Source organism: Podarcis erhardii, assembly GCF_964252035.2.
Source record: "Podarcis erhardii genome assembly, chromosome: 1".
Classification (NCBI taxonomy): domain Eukaryota; kingdom Metazoa; phylum Chordata; class Lepidosauria; order Squamata; family Lacertidae; genus Podarcis; species Podarcis erhardii.
The window spans coordinates 95,014,298-95,032,223 of record NC_138497.1 but is presented as its reverse complement, the minus strand read 5'-3'; the positions used below and the strand labels follow the sequence as shown (position 1 = coordinate 95,032,223).

General features: G+C 43.1%; 2 protein-coding genes across 7 annotated transcripts in view; one reads left to right on the top strand and one right to left on the bottom strand.

Annotated features, from left to right (window-relative positions):
- OSBPL11 (oxysterol binding protein like 11) overlaps positions 1–652 on the top strand; it is a 44,126-nt gene extending 43,474 nt beyond the window's left edge. For all 3 annotated transcript variants that reach the window (XM_081871615.1, XM_081871616.1, XM_081871617.1), the window contains exon 13: positions 282–652. In XM_081871615.1, the coding sequence (XP_081727741.1) occupies positions 282–359 (78 nt within the window). In that variant the 3' untranslated portion in view covers positions 360–652. The remainder of the gene's footprint in view (positions 1–281) is intronic.
- TGFBR2 (transforming growth factor beta receptor 2) overlaps positions 1–17,926 on the bottom strand; it is a 41,647-nt gene that overhangs the window by 916 nt on the left and 22,805 nt on the right. For 2 of the 4 annotated variants that reach the window (XM_081872130.1, XM_081872128.1), the window contains exons 2-8: positions 17,775–17,925; positions 15,964–16,166; positions 7,967–8,778; positions 6,632–6,773; positions 4,917–5,044; positions 3,527–3,700; positions 1,058–3,040 (exon numbers count right to left, since the gene is read on the bottom strand). In XM_081872130.1, the coding sequence (XP_081728256.1) occupies positions 2,948–3,040; positions 3,527–3,700; positions 4,917–5,044; positions 6,632–6,773; positions 7,967–8,778; positions 15,964–16,096 (1,482 nt within the window). In that variant the 5' untranslated portion in view covers positions 16,097–16,166; positions 17,775–17,925 and the 3' untranslated portion in view covers positions 1,058–2,947. Of the gene's footprint in view, positions 1–1,057; positions 3,041–3,526; positions 3,701–4,916; positions 5,045–6,631; positions 6,774–7,966; positions 8,779–15,963; positions 16,167–17,774; position 17,926 lie in introns of those variants that run through there. The other 2 variants (XR_014158958.1, XM_081872129.1) reach the window with 2 other exon arrangements.

Sequence of the window (17,926 nt, the reverse complement as noted above, 5' to 3'; positions counted from 1 at the left end):
CATATATAGTCCCCTTCCAACTCTCCAGTTTTGTACCTGTAAATTCAGCTTCTGATTTGAAATTTGTGGGTTTCCTGAAGGTATCCAAACTCAGGCAACTGTGGCTTGTTTAAACTGTGGATAGTGAGAAGGATCAAATTGTGGTTTCAGATATTATGGTTATGGTCAGTCTCTGGGCAGTAGTGTACTACTAAGTTCTTAGGACAATTAACATTCGCCATTGAATTTACATGGAGAATTTTTCTTCAACTAAGTAATCTTGTTCTCTGTTTGAATTGCAGGGAGAGGGCTGGGTTTATTATAACCCTCTTTGGAAAAGAATGCCTGCCGTACAAAATCAACCAGCAGACACAAACTAGATGACATTTCTTCAAAATTATTCTTCTTTTTTGTTCTAATCCCTACAACTTCCAAAATGCTGTGTCTCACTAACAGTCCTTTGGGATTTTTATACAATTGCACAAAATTAAGTAAGCATAATGGAATAAACTACTAGGGCACTTTAAAGTTGCAGAAAATCAAAAGATCGCGAGAGAGAACCTTGCCAGGTATGTCTTCTCCCCCCACTTCAAAAAACATTTTATATGGCACTGAAGATTTTATCTGAACTGTGTATTGTATTCTTTCTAAGCACACCTACTGCAAAAGCTGCCTAAGAGATAGATACACACACACACACACACACACACACACACACACACACACACATATATAATCTTCTAGAAACAGTAGCATTCAGAGCTGCTATGCTGTTCTGCCCAAGTGGAATTGCTTCTGGAGTAACAGCTGAACAGTTCTTCCCAATCTGTGCTCCATTTCCCACTTGTTTCTGAACTACTCAGTGCCCGTATAGAGAAACACCTTTTGCTGCTCTGAATTATTATTCCTGCTGAAAACCTTGAAGAGGAAGCTCTTCATGTTGACCTTGGAATCAGTGTTATTGAACTGTCTGGATCAGGACTTGACACTTCTTTTTTTAATTATTCTCCGGAGGCAATGTGTGCATGGCTGTGGAAGAATGAGGGAGTCACGTAAACCTCACCTTTTTAAAAAAAAAAACAACCCCTCCCCCACACAACATTCTAAAGTAGATTAGAATTGTAACTATGGGGTGTTTCCTATATGTGAAAGAGTTGTGGAGAGAAAGGTGGAAGGAGAAGCGTAAAATTCAGAACAATTTTGAGCTCTAGAATTTCCCTTAACCTCCCCCCAGCTTCATTTCCTTAGCAAACTGCTGTAAATACCCTGAAGATGTTCTCTCTCTTTGAAGAGACTGAAACTCAGACCTGACTGATGTGTCCTTTTTTAAATATCTATATATATACTTCATTGCCCCCACTCACTGTTCTCCATGGATCATCTCTGAGACAGAGTCAGTGTTACAGGTTGCCCAGACAAGTGATTTCATTTGTCTTCTGTGTAAGTTCCGAGTCAGACATCTTTGTGTCCCTGCTGAGTACAAAGACCGTCACTTTGGTTTTTCTACAACACCTGAGAAGGCTTGTTTTTTTGCTATGGGACTACATACAAAACCAGTTGCGATCTGATACCGGAAAACCATGTTCAGGTAAAATCGTCCATTGTTTTTTATGATACCAATATTTTATTGAAGTCTAAGAATTGCTGGCAATTAAGAATAGTACTGATTTATGGCTTTCATTCTTGTTACTACAAGCTACCTTAATTTTTCTAAGAGTGGTGCCTTACTCTGTTTCTTCTGATGTAGTCTTCCAATCAGTGTATATACCATTATCTGTCATCTTCTGGTTTGTGTCAACAGTGGGGCCTCTCCCTGCCATCATGAAAACCTTCAAACTCTGTGTGTGCTGGTCAAGTGTGTTTAGTTTTTTTCTTCCATATTAAGGGAAAAGGTTATCCGAATGCACCCGAGAGTGGTTAAGTAATCACCCTCATTTTCCACAAAGTCTGAAAAGTGTTTGGGGGAATTGGAGGGGGGGGGGTTATGCACATGTGTTAAGATTCCCTTGTCCTTTTTTTTTTTTTTTTTTTTTGCTGTGAAATGCACTGAAATCTTAATGCGACTAATGTACAATTCCATGTGTGAGAAAATGGGGAGGGAAGGAAATAAAGCTACCAAACGGAACTGTTTGTTTGTTTTTTGTCTGTGTTCATATCATTGTGGTGCTCAATGCTGACAGCATATTCAGCTTCAAATTGTGGAATAGGATTTTTCAGTTCAGAATTTATGGGCTTTTAAGAATATCTCTGCGCTCTCTCTCTCTCTCTCTGTCTCTCTCTCTCCTGTCCCACACTGCTCTGGTCTATTCAAACACGCAGATGACACAAATGCCACTTCTGAAGCATCCAGATTTCTCTTCATAGAGAGCTTGCACAGCTTTTGCAAGTTAAGATGAGATGGTGCTTTGGCATTGTAGGCAAGCTATATGCTTCCATGAACTTGTTGTATAGTTTTCGTGGAAAGCAGCCCCATTCAAAATAACAGAAGAAATAGAAATCTGCCAGTAGTTGCTACAGAATGCCAGGTTTCCGCACAAGCCAGTGTCTTTCACTGTGAAACATAAATATATATAGTTCAAGTATGTCCTGTTGGTTTCAATAGAACTTAAGTTCCCCAGTATGCTTACAGTTGCAATCTTAGTCCAGAATTCAGAGAGTCCCATGCCTGTGCAGAGATCTTCCTCATCCAGTAGCCAACGCCTTGTCTTGTCCAAAGAGAGCAGTGACTTTCACAAGTGGCTTTTCAGGTGGTGTGCGGTACTCGTGTGGAAAGGGTGGGATGCTGAAAAGCCCTGGCTCTTACTTGGAAGCCCACATTGCATTCCTTTGGAGTTCTAATTTAATAGATGTTCTATTGAAGTGAAAGGACAGCTTAAAGAACAAATAAGCTGGTTAGACAAAATGTGGGTTTTGGCTGAGATGACAATAGTGGAAATTAGGAAGGAAAGTTTGCAGACAGAGTTAGGTGTCAAACCTTAACCTTAGGAATAAACATGGTATCAATATTGGGTTTCTTCAAAGTCTTTGAGAGATGTAACAAATTTTTCAAAACTTTGGAAGCCTGTGTTAATAGAAAAATTTATTTATTTTTTTTAAAAGCAAGCGAATGGAGTTCTTCTCTGATTAACACCTAATGGTTCCAGCAATTTCTTGTGTGATCTAATAACAGGCTAGGGTCAAGACTCTGCCTTACCCCCTCGTAAAGAATGAAGATTGGATGGGGTTTTTTTTAAAAAATGCCTATTAATTGTGAATCTTTTAAAAAATAAAGAATTTTTTGTGTTATACATTTAAAATAAGTATAAAATGATTTATATTGCGTGCTGAACATAATACAGTGACTCTGCCTTTTTGCCTAGTAAATTAAAAGGGCTTATAAATACGTTTTATTCATTCAGAGAACTAAATGGGGTTTGGGGGAGGTATATTTTTTTTCTGAGTGGCATGCCCATTGGTGCTTCTGTCCAGCTTTTATTTCTTTCTCCAGTCATTGGATATTCCTGTCACTCCCTTGATTCTCATCTATTGGGCAACCCATTTTGCTTGCCTCATCACCAAGGCTGCTGCCATGGCTACTGCTGCTGTTGTTGTTGTTGAGGATGTCATCGCAATCCGTCTGCACCATCAGGTTGAACCGCTCTGCCACGCAGTGAGCTGTGAGTCTGGCTTCAGGATCATGGTCCCAGCATTCTGTGATGGTGTCACACAGGAAATGCATTCCCTGAAATTAAGAAGGAAGCTGGGAAGTTAGCAATCTCAAATCTAGGGGGAACGAAACGAACAGGGCATCAAAATAAGGACATGTGTTGTATTTATGATACTGTCCTCCGTGCTCTTCCTTCTGCTTCACTGCAATTATTGCCCACTTTTGAAATAAAAAGAAGAGCAATCAGTGTGCGTTACTGGCTCAGTAACATGATTTTTGGCTTTGTGCATGATTTCCTTTTCCCTATTAAGGGGCACCGTATTCCATTCACCTCCCAAAAAATAAACTTGCTGGGGCAACTAAAAATTGACTGGAAGGGTGTTGGGCAGTGTTATAATGGAAAGTGGGGGGGGGGGCATCTCTCAGGACAATGCCTTAAGAGGAGAAGAGGACTGTTCATGAGAGGACTGTGACTATATGAGGCCATTTTTGTCCACCGAGCACACTTCACTTTGTTTAATACAAAATTATTGATTTCTGCTTTTAGTTTTTTTCCCCCTCTTCAAATTGCAAGAAACTAAGATGAGAAAATGTGCAAGGCAGCATATGGTAGCAGTTGACAGCTTGCTCTCTTCAATACTGGGTGCATTTGCAACGGTGCTTGTACAAAACGTAAAACATTTATTCTTCTGAGACTGTAATCATAGGTACTTTGAGAGTGCCACCAAACAGAATCAGTATTAGTTATGAGTAAATATACAGAGGGTAGCTCTCTGCATTTCAGAAATATTCCAAATATAAAATTGTACTATGCCAAGTTAGGATGCATTTTATGTTAAAACATATTAGGTTTGATAAGAAAGTAAGTATGTTAATTTCAATTTCCCCCAAAGTCTCCATTTTGCCTCAGAAACCTGGGAAGGGGGCAGTGTTTTGGGGGGGCGGGGGAGGGGGCTTCAAGTTTTCTGCAAATGTTGTTTGTGTAGCCACACACATCTAGGTCTGCTGCTCAGAAATATTTATTTAAAGCATTTTTGCCCTGCTCTTCAGAGGAAAGGGCTTCCAGAGATCAATAACATGAGATCAGTAACAAATAAGACTGCCCCTGCCCTCAGGCTTATGATCTAAAAAGAAAAGAAACCAAAACGGATGAGGAGGGAAGAAGAAAACAAACTCGGGCACCAGTTCTCAGTTATAAGCTTGAATGGAAACAGTTCAAGAGGAGGAGTAGGCAAAAGAAAGTGGTCTCGTGGCAAAGCCATAAATTTTACCTTCCTTTTTTTGTACTTGCCTGATGCACCAGCCAATTGCCAGGTATCTCTGGACGCCCTCGACCATGCAATACAACATCTCTCATAACCTCCATGCAGGGTTGCTCCCGGACCTTTGATCCAAATGGTAGCTCATAGTTCTTCACCTCTGCAAGGAAGCAACATTGATGTTAGTTAGATGTGTGTGCAATTTAGATACACATTGACTATGTACTTGTCGGGGCAGTGCTGTGGTGCCACCGAGAACATTCACCAGGAAATGGATTAATAAAACTACCTCTAGTGGTGGCTTGCAGCTGTACCTGGTGAAGAACTGTTCATTGATCACAACCTGGCTGCCAAGCTTTCTTAACAGGGGACACTTTTAAATTCAGACAGCACATTTAAAGATTTGTCGAAATGCCACTGTATGTTTCAGAAAAGAAGTTTGCTTCCTTTAGTATTGGCAGCACGGTATTGGCTGGTTGATGCCCACAGTTTGTTTTAAAACCTGTAAACTGTTAAAAGTAGTAGCACCTACAGCCAAACCGTTGTGTTTGAGATGTGGAGTTGCAGAGGGATGTGTATGTGGAAGTACAACAGGTCCTTCCTTAATGGACCACGCTGTAGGACACAGCAGAGGCCGCTAAGTATTTGTTGCTTGTTGTAGTAGTTAGGGTGGTGGACCTGGGAGACCAGGAGTCCAATCCCCTCTCAGGCATGAAGCGCACGGGGTGACCTTGGGCCAGTCACAGCCTCTCAGCCTAACCTGAGGTTTGTTTTGAGGATAAAAGTGGAAAGGGGGAAAACCTTGCATGCCACCTTGAGTTCCTTGGAGAAAAGGTGGGGTATAAATGTAATGACAGATAAATGAACCTGAATCCATATTGCACCAGTGCTGTATAGCTCCCCATCCCCACCATCCTGTTAACACATTTGCCCATAGATTTCACATACACTGCCCTTGTAGACTGTTCCACATGTTAGCGTCTGGACTTGCATCTCATGAGAATTAGAATGCCCAAATCGCTTTGAATTAGCGGGACAGATTAGCATTGCTGCTACCAGTTCAAAGCCTGATTGTGTAGCGGGAAATGCTAAAGCAATAAATTAATCCCCGTTAATGAATTTTTGTTACTGCTGATGAAATGTGGGTTCCTTTAGTGGCCATTTGCACTCCAATGCTTCCTTCAATCTTCTTTGTATTTTCTTTCATTTTAGCAGGCTCTTAGTGACGCCTCTTTTAACATAATAAAATGGTACAATCATTTCCTAGTGGAGAGGCAATGCAATCTCCACTGGAGCCACACAAATCCCCAAGCTATTGAGATAGGTCATTTGCCCATCTATTCTAGGATTATTTGCCTTGGTTTATGGGCAGTGTCGCTTTTTGAGTCCTGGGGCCAGGAGCCTTTCTCGGTCTTGCTACCCGAGACCCATTTTTGCAAGAGATGCCCTCCTTCCATCTGAGAAATGCATCCTTCTTCTAAGGCAGGAGTGGCTAACCTGTGGCCCTCCAGATGTTTGCTGAACTACAGCTTTCATCAGCCTCTGCCTACATGACTGGCAGTCATAGAGATATTGGGAGTTTTAGTTCATCAACATCTAGGGTGGGGTGGCCATGGGTTAGCTTCTCTGCACTAAGGTTTGCTCCCACCTCCCTCTGGCAACTTCTTGGAACAGCCATGTTTGTTTTGCCCAGTGGACCTGTAAAGCGGGGCTTGGAAGACAGCAGACTCTGCTGGTATAGACTTACCTCCTATGGCGTCACACCTGGAGGCAATCTCCCATAAAACCAGAGCCATGGAATAAACATCCATTTGTTTGAAGGACTCCAGATCTTCGAGATTCACTCGAGATTCCAAAACTTCAGGAGCCATATATCTGGCAGTGCCCACCTGACCATAAATTGAGTAGATGTTAGAAGGGGTGGAGGAGAGAAGTCGTATTGATTCCAAGTTAAAAGGAGGCTGCAATGCATTAGAAGATCTGTGATACAGACTGGACCTTTTGTGCTCCAGAGTTGCTCCACCCCTTTATCTCTAGGTTTTTGTCCAAGTATAGGGTCCAACTATAACGTACACTTGAAACTTAAGAACTTGATGGTGACCGTAAAATCTTCTCTAAACTTACCAACCCTTACTGGGATGGGAACCAAGGCCCAAATTAGATGTGACAATAATTGAGAGCTTCTTTCCTGGGTTTTCTGTTTGTTTCATTCAAACCAAAAGGTGCTGTGGGCAGCTGTGAGTTTGAATGGAGGAAAGTACCACTCTGCTGTCCAGTGGGCAGCTTTCTGCTCAAATCACTCCTCTCCCTGCCGCTTCCCCACCACGAGGGGAAAGACATTGAGTATTGCAGTGGTGTTAGATTTTGAATGCAAAAAGAGCTTGGGAAGATCAAGTAGCCCCAGCCTTTGATTACAAACTAGCTGCCAAAAACAAGATACCCTCTAGAACCCGGAACACAGTAGCTATTTGTCATTCAGCATCAAAGGTGATTCCAAGCCAATTCTGTACCAACAAGCAGGGCGCTCTCTTAAATCATAGTTGCATGTTTGTTTATGGAACATGCCGAATGCCCGCAGCAAATTCCCTAGCTGCGTTGCCTTTTCAGAGCTTTTTCTTACTGCCTGCTGCCCGCTATTGTGGGTTATATTTGCCATTCTGAAGGACCCCCTTCACACGTAGGAGGGCCCTCCATCCATGGAAAGGGCAGCAAGCAGCACTTCTGGCCCCACCCCAAGATTTACACACTGAACAGGCTGTCCAAGGGAAGCTTATGAGCGTCATGCTCTACAGATGCAGCAGGCTTTCATGTGACCTGGATCCCCAGTCACACAGGGTTCTAGATCACATGGAAAAACTATACAGGCAGGCTTTCGCTATGCAAATGTCCATGCTCAACACATGGAAGCTGAGATTGGTAAATCAAATGATGTTTTGGGGTGGGGCCAGTGGCACAGCCCCCACTGCCCCTTGCACAGTGCGCAGAACTCTTTGCAGGGCTAGTGCATGAAAGAAGCTAAGATCTTTCTACTTTCCATCAAGCAGAATGGATTGCTCTGCTGGTTTCATTCTACAGCACTCACCTGTCCGCTGTTTGCAAAATCTTCCACACTTAAGGCTGGATCCAGCCTCAGAGCAATCCCAAAATCACAGAGCACACATTCCTGTTCGTTCTTAATGAGGATGTTGGTGCTTTTGATGTCCCGGTGGGCGATGGGGATCTTTGGACTGCCACAGGCAGTGTAGTCGCTGTGCAAGTGAGCCACACCACTCACTAGGGAGCCAGCCATCTTCTGCAAGTCCCTCCAGCTCAGAACATTCCTGGACAAATAATCCTTGAGGTTTCCCTGGCTATGGTAGGCCGTGATGAGCCAGTATTCTTTCTGGAGTCCAGAGTGCCTCTCCTCCGCCGTGAGGAACTGAAGGATGCTATCATGCTTGAGGTTGGCATCGCTGAAGATCTGGCTTTCGTTTTTCCAGGAAGCATAGTCCTCGCAGGGGAAAATCTTCACTGCCACCGTCTCGTACTGCCCCGAAGAGGCATGCTTCAGCTTTGCTCTCCAGACTTCTGCAAACTGCCCTTTCCCGACTCGCTCATCTAGCTCGATAGGCAACAGTTCGGTGTTGTGGTTGATGTTGTTGGCGCAGGCTGTGCTCAAGGCGACGCGGTGGTCGATCTTGATAGATAGTATCTCATCGTAGCTGGTGGCTCTGCTGGGTTCAGGCAGTGGGCAGTGCTGGACTTGTTTCTGGGGCCATTCCTTAGCTCTCCTCCTCTGCCTGTGGGTTCGGCAGAGATAGAACGTCACCGTTATCATGATGGCAACCAGCAGTGGGGGCAACAGGCTGATAGCTGCCACGGGGATTATTTCTTTGCTTTGTAGCATGGAGTATCCTATGGTGAAAGGAAAGCGAAAAATAATATACAGCAAGAACATCTCCGCATAGGCCAGTTAGTCAACATGAACAGCTTTTCTTAGTGAAGAATGAACATAAAACCAATAACTTGTGGGGAAGAATCACAGCTCAACCCCCAACTACTCCAGGTAGAGCTGGAAATGTTCCTTGTCTAAAAACCCTGGGGAGCTGCTGCCACTCAGTGCAGGCAATTCTCAGCTAGATGGACCAATGGTCTGACTCAGAATAAGGCAGCTTCCTACGTACCTTCTCCTGTATCCTAGGGCTCAACATTTCAAGTGCTAACATTTTCTACCATGGGTTTGCTTGGTTGTCTGTTTTCTTTAATATATACAGTGGTACATTGGGTTACATACGCTTCAGGTTACAGATGCTTCAGGTTACAGACTCCGCTAACCCAGAAATATTACCTCGGGTTAAGAACTTTGCTTCAGGGTGAGAATAGAAAATTGTGCTCCGGTGGCGTGGCAGCAGCAGGAGGCCCCATTAGCTAAAGTGGTGCTTCAGGTTAAGAAAAGTTTCAGGTTAAGAATGGACCTCCAGAACGAATTAAGTACGTAACCAGAGGTACCACTGTAGTGTGATTTTGGAAAAAATAGCCATGCAGTCTAACACGTGGCAAATGTTAATTTATTATTTATTTGTTTATTATTACATGTATATCCCACCATTCCTCCTAGGAGCTCAAGATGGTGTATCAGGTCCCCCTCTGCTTTTCATTTTATTCTCAGCAACTATCGGCAGAGCAGCAGCCACTCAAAGATTACAACCAAGTCAGCCACAGTCATCTGTATCGCAGCACTTTACCACGCATTTAGGAAACAGGCATATTCCCCCCACATTTTACAATTTGGTAAGTTAGTTGTTTTGTTCTCAGACATACTCAGGAGATCTGATCTGGGAAGAAGCCCCAACTCATTGGGTAAAGCACATGCTGGAGACTTTTGAGGTGTGCTGTTAATTAGTATATATGTACTGTAGATCTGACGGCGGTATAAGCAGCTTCATGTGCACTCAAGATGACAGAGCCAAATCTTTCTTGCCGACTAAAATGAATAGTCTTTACAAAAACTCAGCTCTTAGATCATAAACCCAAGAGACCAAGGGCGGAAAATGCTGGTAACTCCTTTGCTCCAGGTCTTTTGAAAATATAAATGGCCCTGCTATCAGTGATCAGATTAATCTAAGGAAGGGATGCTAAATAAAAGCAGTCCATCCAGCAGCAGTGTGGGAGCGTGGTCCAGAGGTTCTGACACCCAAGACTCCTTCCACTCCCCCCCCCCAGATTTTTTTAATTTTATCATGGGGCAGCTAGGTGCAGTGCTGCTGAGACCTCTTAATTTCCCAGAGGCACCTAAACAGGTAAATCTCTGTAGGGGGGAAAACAGAAAGCACCCAGTGGTGGGTGCTGTTAATGCACTCATAAGAAGCACAAAATACATCACGGTGAAAGGAGCCTGCTGGGTGGAGCTGCCATAGATGCTCACTCTCCTCCCCAGCCACACTCAGCAAGGAAGAACCTGTTTCACGCTGCACCCAGGTGGCCCTGGAAGTGCAGCTCTGGTCAGGAAAGAGACCAAGACTGGGCACCACTATCTTGCCTTGTGATTACGGAGCAGATTGATTGCTATTAGGCCAGGTCTGTAAGAGCTGGATTATAACCATGCCAAATGCTTGAAGAACAGGCTGGCTAATCTTTGTGGAAAAGATCCTGTTCTGCAGTTCCTAGTGGCTGAAATCACTTCTAGGATGGGGATGTTTGTAAACCGCACTTGCAGCTATAGCATCTTACAGTACTTGCGCCTCTGATTCGCAGATGCTGCAGACTGTTGCAGGAGCCTCGTTGCTGCCACCTGCTGGTTGTAATGTGAACCTGCTGCTGCCCCATTAGCTGGGAGTACAGTATTTGCAATGAAACAAGCTTTACTGCTGAGTTTACATTGCAACGTTTCTGCATGCTGAGATCCACCTAAGGGATACTCACTGACTGCATCCTTGAATAAACCGTAAGTAAGGTCCATGTGCGTGCATTTGTACACATGCTTAAAGGTGTTGTCGTTTTTTAAAAAATGAAACTCCTAAAAGAAAGCATACAAACTAACACAATGAACTAAAATGGGAACAGTTCATTCAGATAGCTAGTAAAAATGGAAACTATTTTAAGTTTACAAAAAAGAAAGCTACCATTGATGCTAAAGGTTCTTTAAAGTCTGGGGAAAGCATAAATGATTTTGCCTGGCAGCCAAATGAGAGTAATAAGGGTGCTACATGGGTCTCAATAGGAAGGTTGGCATCCCAAAGCTGAGGATCTAGATTAAAAGGGCTCTTTTTGGTCACTGCCCACCACACTTCAGATGGTGAGACCAGCTTAAGGAAGGCCTCAGGCAGTGACCTCAGTGGATGGGCAGATTGATATGGGAGACGATGGCCCATCAGGTATTAGGAAGATAAACCTTGTGGCTTTAAGAGTTAATACTGGCACTTTCAACTGAACTTGGAAACCTGCTGGGAGCCAGGGGAGTTGTTTTCAATACAGGCAAGATATGAGATATGATCTCTTCTCCCTGTTGCAAAGAGATAGGTGCAGTTCCTCACTGCTGCTCATGAAATTCAAATAAAATCTTTGAAAGGATTCTTGGCCAAGTATAATACTGAGGAAGAGAAGTTCAAGAGCCATCCCCTAAGCAAAAAGCCTTTGCTGCATGACCTCAGTGGGTGCAGCCTACAGTTCAGATACTGGAAAAAGAAACTCAAAGCGTTTGGCTGTTTTACTTGGCAGTTTACAAAAAAATAAAAATCTGCCACAGCTAACTTCTGCTAAGCTGTGAATGTTTCTAAAATAGGCATTGAGTTCAAACCACAGGATCAACCTCAAATGATATAATTTGAGTTTGTTTTGGAAAGCGCGAAGCCTGGCTATCTCCTGCTTCTCTAATGGATTTACCTGATGGGTATGACTACATCGCTAAAGGCTGTGAAATCCAATGGAAAGCAGAATGGTTTTCAGAGGATTTTCCAGGACTTCTCTTATGTGCAAACCCTGAAGTAATAACTGTGTACATAATTCCCATCAGCTGCTTAAGTATGTTGCCTCCTGGGCTGCAAAGTCATCAGCTTGTAGCAGGGATCATTAAATGAGCCTGAAGAATTATCAGGCAGGCAGTTGTTTTCTATGAAAACAAATGCTGAAATGTAAAGAAAAGGAAAACCATCGCCTCCTATTTCTCTGTGCCTCCCACTGCTTTTTCTGCCAGAAATGAATTGGTTCTGGAAGAAAGAAAAAAACCCACCTCACGGTCAAATGAAAAAAGAAATGTTGAGGGCATCTAAATATTCCCCAATGGATATATTCTGAATCGAGCAATATAATCTCTATTAGGTAGATTTAGAATTATAATATAGCCTTGGCCACCTTCCTGTGGTCCTTGTCTGCTCTCAAAAGGGTGTAGGAGGATAAATGGCATATAATGAATATGGTATGCTCCTTGCTGAACCCCAAACAATAATGTGCCACTGCTTTAAATGATACAGGGAAGCCAAGAAAATATGAGTTTCTTTGCATACTGCTAACTCTAAACGGCCCGAGGTAAAACTTCACACACAGTATATCTATAATCAGTGCTTTTTTCTTAAAAATTTTTTAGGGATACTCTCATTTTGACTCAAGAAAACCACCATTTTATAGTTCAAATCGGGAAAAAGAAATACAGTAAATGGACAAAAATACAAAGATTCACAAAATGTTTAGGGGTATGTGTATCCCTGCAGCCCCTCCAGGAAAAATGCACTGTCTATAACAGGGGTCAGCAACCTTTTTCAGCTGTGGGCCGGTCCACCGTCCCTCAGACCATGTGGTGGGCCGGACTATATGGGGGGGGGGGAATGGACAAATTCCTATGCCCCACAAATAAACTAGAGATGCATTTTAAATAAAAGCACACATTCTACTCATGTAAAAACACCAGGCAGGCCCCACAAATAACCCAGAGATACATTTTAAATAAAAGGACACATTCTACTCATGTAAAAACATGCTGATTCTTGGACTGTCCGTGGGCCAGATTGAGAAGGCGATTGGGCCTTAGGTTGCCTACCCCGGTCTATAATGAAAAGCAATGATTTTTGTCGCCGCCACTGCAGTGTCCATTTGACCTTGGCACTGGCTGCCATAAGATGTGATCATAATCCGCAGTGTAACTTATTCATAACTAAAATGATAATTCATTTGAGGGCTTCCCTCACACAATACTGGCAAAACTTGGAAGTGATGGCCAGCGACGGCCACATGTTCTTAGTACGCTTTTCCTGTCAAACAGTTTCGTTTTATGTTATGTGGACTTGGTCTGTGTTGAAAAAAGAAAGTGGACAATAGCTTTATCCAGTAAATTGGTTGCTCATATATTCCTTGTTGAGAGAACAGTCACTGGCCCTGTGTGCACATAATGTTAAGCCCAAACCATGGCTAAGCCTGAATAAGTGTGTGTTTTGACAGTAAAAATCAAGCCTGTTTCATTCCAGTCCTCCTGCTGTAAGGTAAGGTATGATTTGGCTTAATGTTATGTCCAAACCCATGCTCAAGTTTCTCTCCCTGGACAGATTTAACATGTCAAACCATTGCTTAACTCAAGGTAGCATGGCTGCAAGAGGACTGAGGGAACAGTGAAGTGGCTGTGATTTTTTCTCTTGGTACCTGAACACTTGCACATTCACACTTAGCCATGGTCTGGGTTAGTGTTATGTGTAAGCCAGACCACAGCAAACAGTATCAACTGTGTGCAATGACAGCAACCACAGAATGCTAAGTTCCTACATGTTCAACTAAAATTCTATTGCTCTCTTGCTTCCAACTACGGTTTGTTATTGCTCCTGTTGCTTTTTTACTTGTTTTTCCATGCAATTAAGATGCAACAGTTCTAACCTTGATTTTTATATGTAATATCACATGACATATAAATAAATATTTGCATTAAATGTTGCATTAAAATAAATAGTCTGCCCATCATGCCTGTGGAATTTTCTGGAGCACCATTTATAATTCAGCTATAGATTCTGAAGCTGATAATGTGACTTAAGGGGCGATTTTCTTCCTAAAGCAGGCTACGTAATCATTGCACATTGGATAAACTCAAGTTTCAGTTTCACAGCTCAAAAACTGCATCAAACTTTACCACAGTTTGGTCCAAACTAAGCAGACCCACAATTAGGGCAGGAGGGAGGGGGAGAGGCATCTCCCTGCTACATTTTGTTCCTTCCCACACATGACCCAGCCTGGTGTTTTATGTTTTTGCCTGACAGGCAAACTTTCAATGGAATGTTTGGGAGGTGGGGAGCTGTGGTTGGGCCATCTCTGTTTTTAGACTGTATAAGCAGGAAACAGATCCCATTCCTCGCAAAACTAACATCTGATAAGGTGAACACTGAAAGCGATGGCTTAGCTTACAAGTCTAAAATAATACTGGCTTGAACATATGCCTACGGAGTCAAACCATCAATCCACCATGGGTCGCCAGTATGCTGCCCTTCCAATGTTATTGGACTGCAATTCCCATCTTCCCTGGCCATCAGCTGCGCTGGCTAAGGCTCACAAGTCTAGCAGCATCTAGAGGTCACCATGTTGGCTACTACTGGTCTACTTTAATGGTCAGTTACGGTACTTTAACTGATCTACTCTGACAGTCAACGAGACCTTAGGCAGAACTCCTTCCCTGCCTTGCAACATAGGCTACTTTCACACTGAACATTTACTGTAGAATATTTACACTGCATTCTCTCACTTTTTCTGGGGAATCTATAATGTTGTGAACAAAAACATCCCCCTCTCATGTTCTGCCCAGCTTCCCTCCCCCCGCCCCACTTCAGAGCTCAGAAAGTGAAGCTTTTTAAAATTCAGTTGAATAGCTGCATCATTTCCCCAGCTGTAAATGGCCAACTGTGTTACTACAGTGGTACCTTGATTCTCTAAATTCAAGAGAATCCGTTCGACTCCCAAAATGGTTCAGAAACCAAGGTGTGGCTTCTGATTGGCTGCAGGAGCTTCCTGCACTCAATCGGAAGCTGCGGAAGTTGCGTTGGACGTCTGGCTTCCGAAAAAACGTTCACAAACAGGAACACTCACTTCCAGGCTTGTGGCGTTCAGATGCTGATTTGTTTGGGAGCCAAGCCGTTCAACTACCAAGGTACCACTGTAATCCGCCAGGTTAGATTGTTCAGTCTAGCCATTTTCTACATTATGCTGGAGTCATTTTTTCTCCTCTCTAGGAATTGACTCAATCATTTCAACCCAAATAACATTGCCTTTATATCAGTCCTCTCCTCCCCCCTTTCACCCCAATTGCAGCAGGGGCAAGAATGACTGGGAATGAAGATGGGGGAGAAAGGATTTAACACACGCACCCCAACGGCAGAGGCGGATTTAGGGGAGCACAATCAGTTTGCCTACACTGGGTGCTACACCGAGAGGGCAACACAGGGGGCATCGCAACAATGACAAACAACAGGGGGGTGGGGTTTTTCTATATGCAAGCACAGCTGCTAGAATAGTGATTGCTGCTAGGTGGAAGTCACAAACTATACCCACAAAGGAGGAATGGATTTGTAAACTAAATGAATATTTTATTTTGGCAAAATTAACTGCTATAATAAAAAATCAGTCAAATCAAAAATTAAAAAAGGAGTGGAAATGTTTTGATGAATATATGGCAAAATATTGCTTTAAAAAGATATGCTAATATGCCTAGATTAAAATGTGAAGTAATTGATGGAAGAAAAATCAGTAAGGAAAGATAATAAGAATATATAGATGATTTGAGAAGGTTGTAGAATGCAAAGATTATTGTAAATTGTATAATATGGAGGAAATTGAGTGGGGACGGAGGGAAGTGGGAGGAAGGAGAAAGGAATAATATGATAGATTGAGGAAATAGAAATGTAAATGTATGGGGGGATGGGGAGGAAATGGTGTTGGCTTTGGTACATCTGTATTGTAAAGTATTATGTGAAAACCAATAAAAAAACAACACACACAATGACAAACAACAGAAGGTGAGAGGTGGGGGCACCACTGAAATTTTAAAGCCAAAAGTCTGCCACTGCCAACAGTCTGAATAAAAATAATCTCCTCTAAGATGAGGAAAGGTGGACTGAAACCAGGAAGAATACTCACCATTGGTGTGCTTTTCAAAAATGAGTTTGTCATTGCATTCCTGTTCATTCACACAGCCACAGATGTAAAATATCCCCTCCTCATTGTGCTGACGGACCATAACACACTGGGATGTGTTATACTCGGGAACCATGACATTTTCCACGGGAAGCTGCGGATTGTGACAAAGAGTACTCACTCTAATGCTCTCGTTGTCTTGTTTCCTGAAATGCATAATTAATCGGAAAAAATGAACACTGTGAAGGTAGAATAATGTAAGCCAACATTTATGTACTTGTTCATAAACAAATAATAAATCAGTCCTGAACATAGTTTCAAGTTACAAGAAAGGAGATTCCAACTAAACATACAGAAAACCTTTCTGACAGTAACGTAAAGGTAAAAGGGCAGAAGATCCCTGGACGGTTAAGTCCAGTCCAAGGGAATTATGGGGCGCGCATCTCACATCAGGCCAAGGGAACCGGTGTTTGTCCGCAGACAGCTTTCTAGGTCATGTGGCCAGCAGGACTAAACCACTTCTGGTGCAACAGGAAACCGTGATGAAAACCAGAGTGCATGGAAACACCGTTTACCTACTGCCACAGCAGTACCTATTTATCTACTTGCACTGGCATGCTTTCAAACTGCTAGGATGGCAGGAACTGGGACAGAGCAATGGGAGCTCACCCCGTCATGGGGATTTGAACCGCCAACCATCTAATTAGCAAGCCCAAGAGGCTCAGTGGTTTATTCCACAGCACCACCCACATCCCTCTCTGACAGTAAGAGCTGTTCGACAGTGGAACAGTCTCCCTCGGGAGGCTGTAGACTCTCCTTCCTTGCAGGATTTTAAGCAGAGGTTGGATGGCCATCTGCCATGGATGCTTTAACTGATATTCCTGTATTGCAGGGGGTTGGACTAGATGACCCTTGGATCCCTTCCAACTCTATGATTCTATAAATGTACCTTGACACAGTAGCCTACGTAGTGCTTTGTACAAGGGGTGGAATTCACCATTGCCTGTTACAAATGTTCTGCGGCTTGCCAGATCCCTTCCTCTCCTCACCCCGCATACTGTTCTGGGGGTTCTCCTGACCATTTTGGGGGGGGGGAGTCTTGTTGCACAACTGGAGGTCCTTGCACAGGGCTTCTGCTGATGGGGCTCATTAGGTGAATGCTGCCCAAGGCTGTTAATATTTCCCAATGCCAACTGGAAGTGTATCCAAAAGTTGTCTTTGGGCTTCTTCACACTGGATCAAAACACAGATTTGCACCTGCCTGCCTCCCCATTGATGTAGTGGTGTCCACATGGCAGCCTCCTCATCATAATGTTGTCTTGAACCTGGAAATGTAAGGTTTTTCCATCCTTGGAAAGTCCAAAATAGACAGGATCAAAACCCCCACATTTAAAGGGGCGGGGGAGGTACAGGACAACACTTTCATTCCTATCAGATGAACTCCCATATAAATTAAAAATGTCAATTGCTTGTCCCCAACTGTGACTTTGTACTTAGCAGAATCCTCAAGATATAATGTGCAGCAGTTGGAAAATGTAACTGCTAGGTGTGGATCTCTCCGTAACTATGTTCTTGCATTTTATTTTACATTTAATATGTAAATGTTTTTATTAACAGAGGTGCCAGAACCCACCTGAGAGGTACCAGAACTGAGTTCTGGTGAGTTACGGCTTTAAAAAAAGCCCTGCTTATAATGTTTATATTTCCTTTTACCCATATTCTAATATTATCTGTGCATTTGATTTCATTGACAGTTTGTTTCATCGCCCATTAGGGATGTGCTTAATGAGGGTTGGTGCTCTTTGCCTGCTTACCATATAGACACACAGATTTCCTCTGACTTTTCACAATAGGAGCTCAGATCACAGTTGCTGTAGCACTCCTGATCTTTACAGACTGGGTACGTGTTATTACACCACTTACATAAATTGCTCTTCACATTCCGCCCTCCTTGGCCGTCATGTGC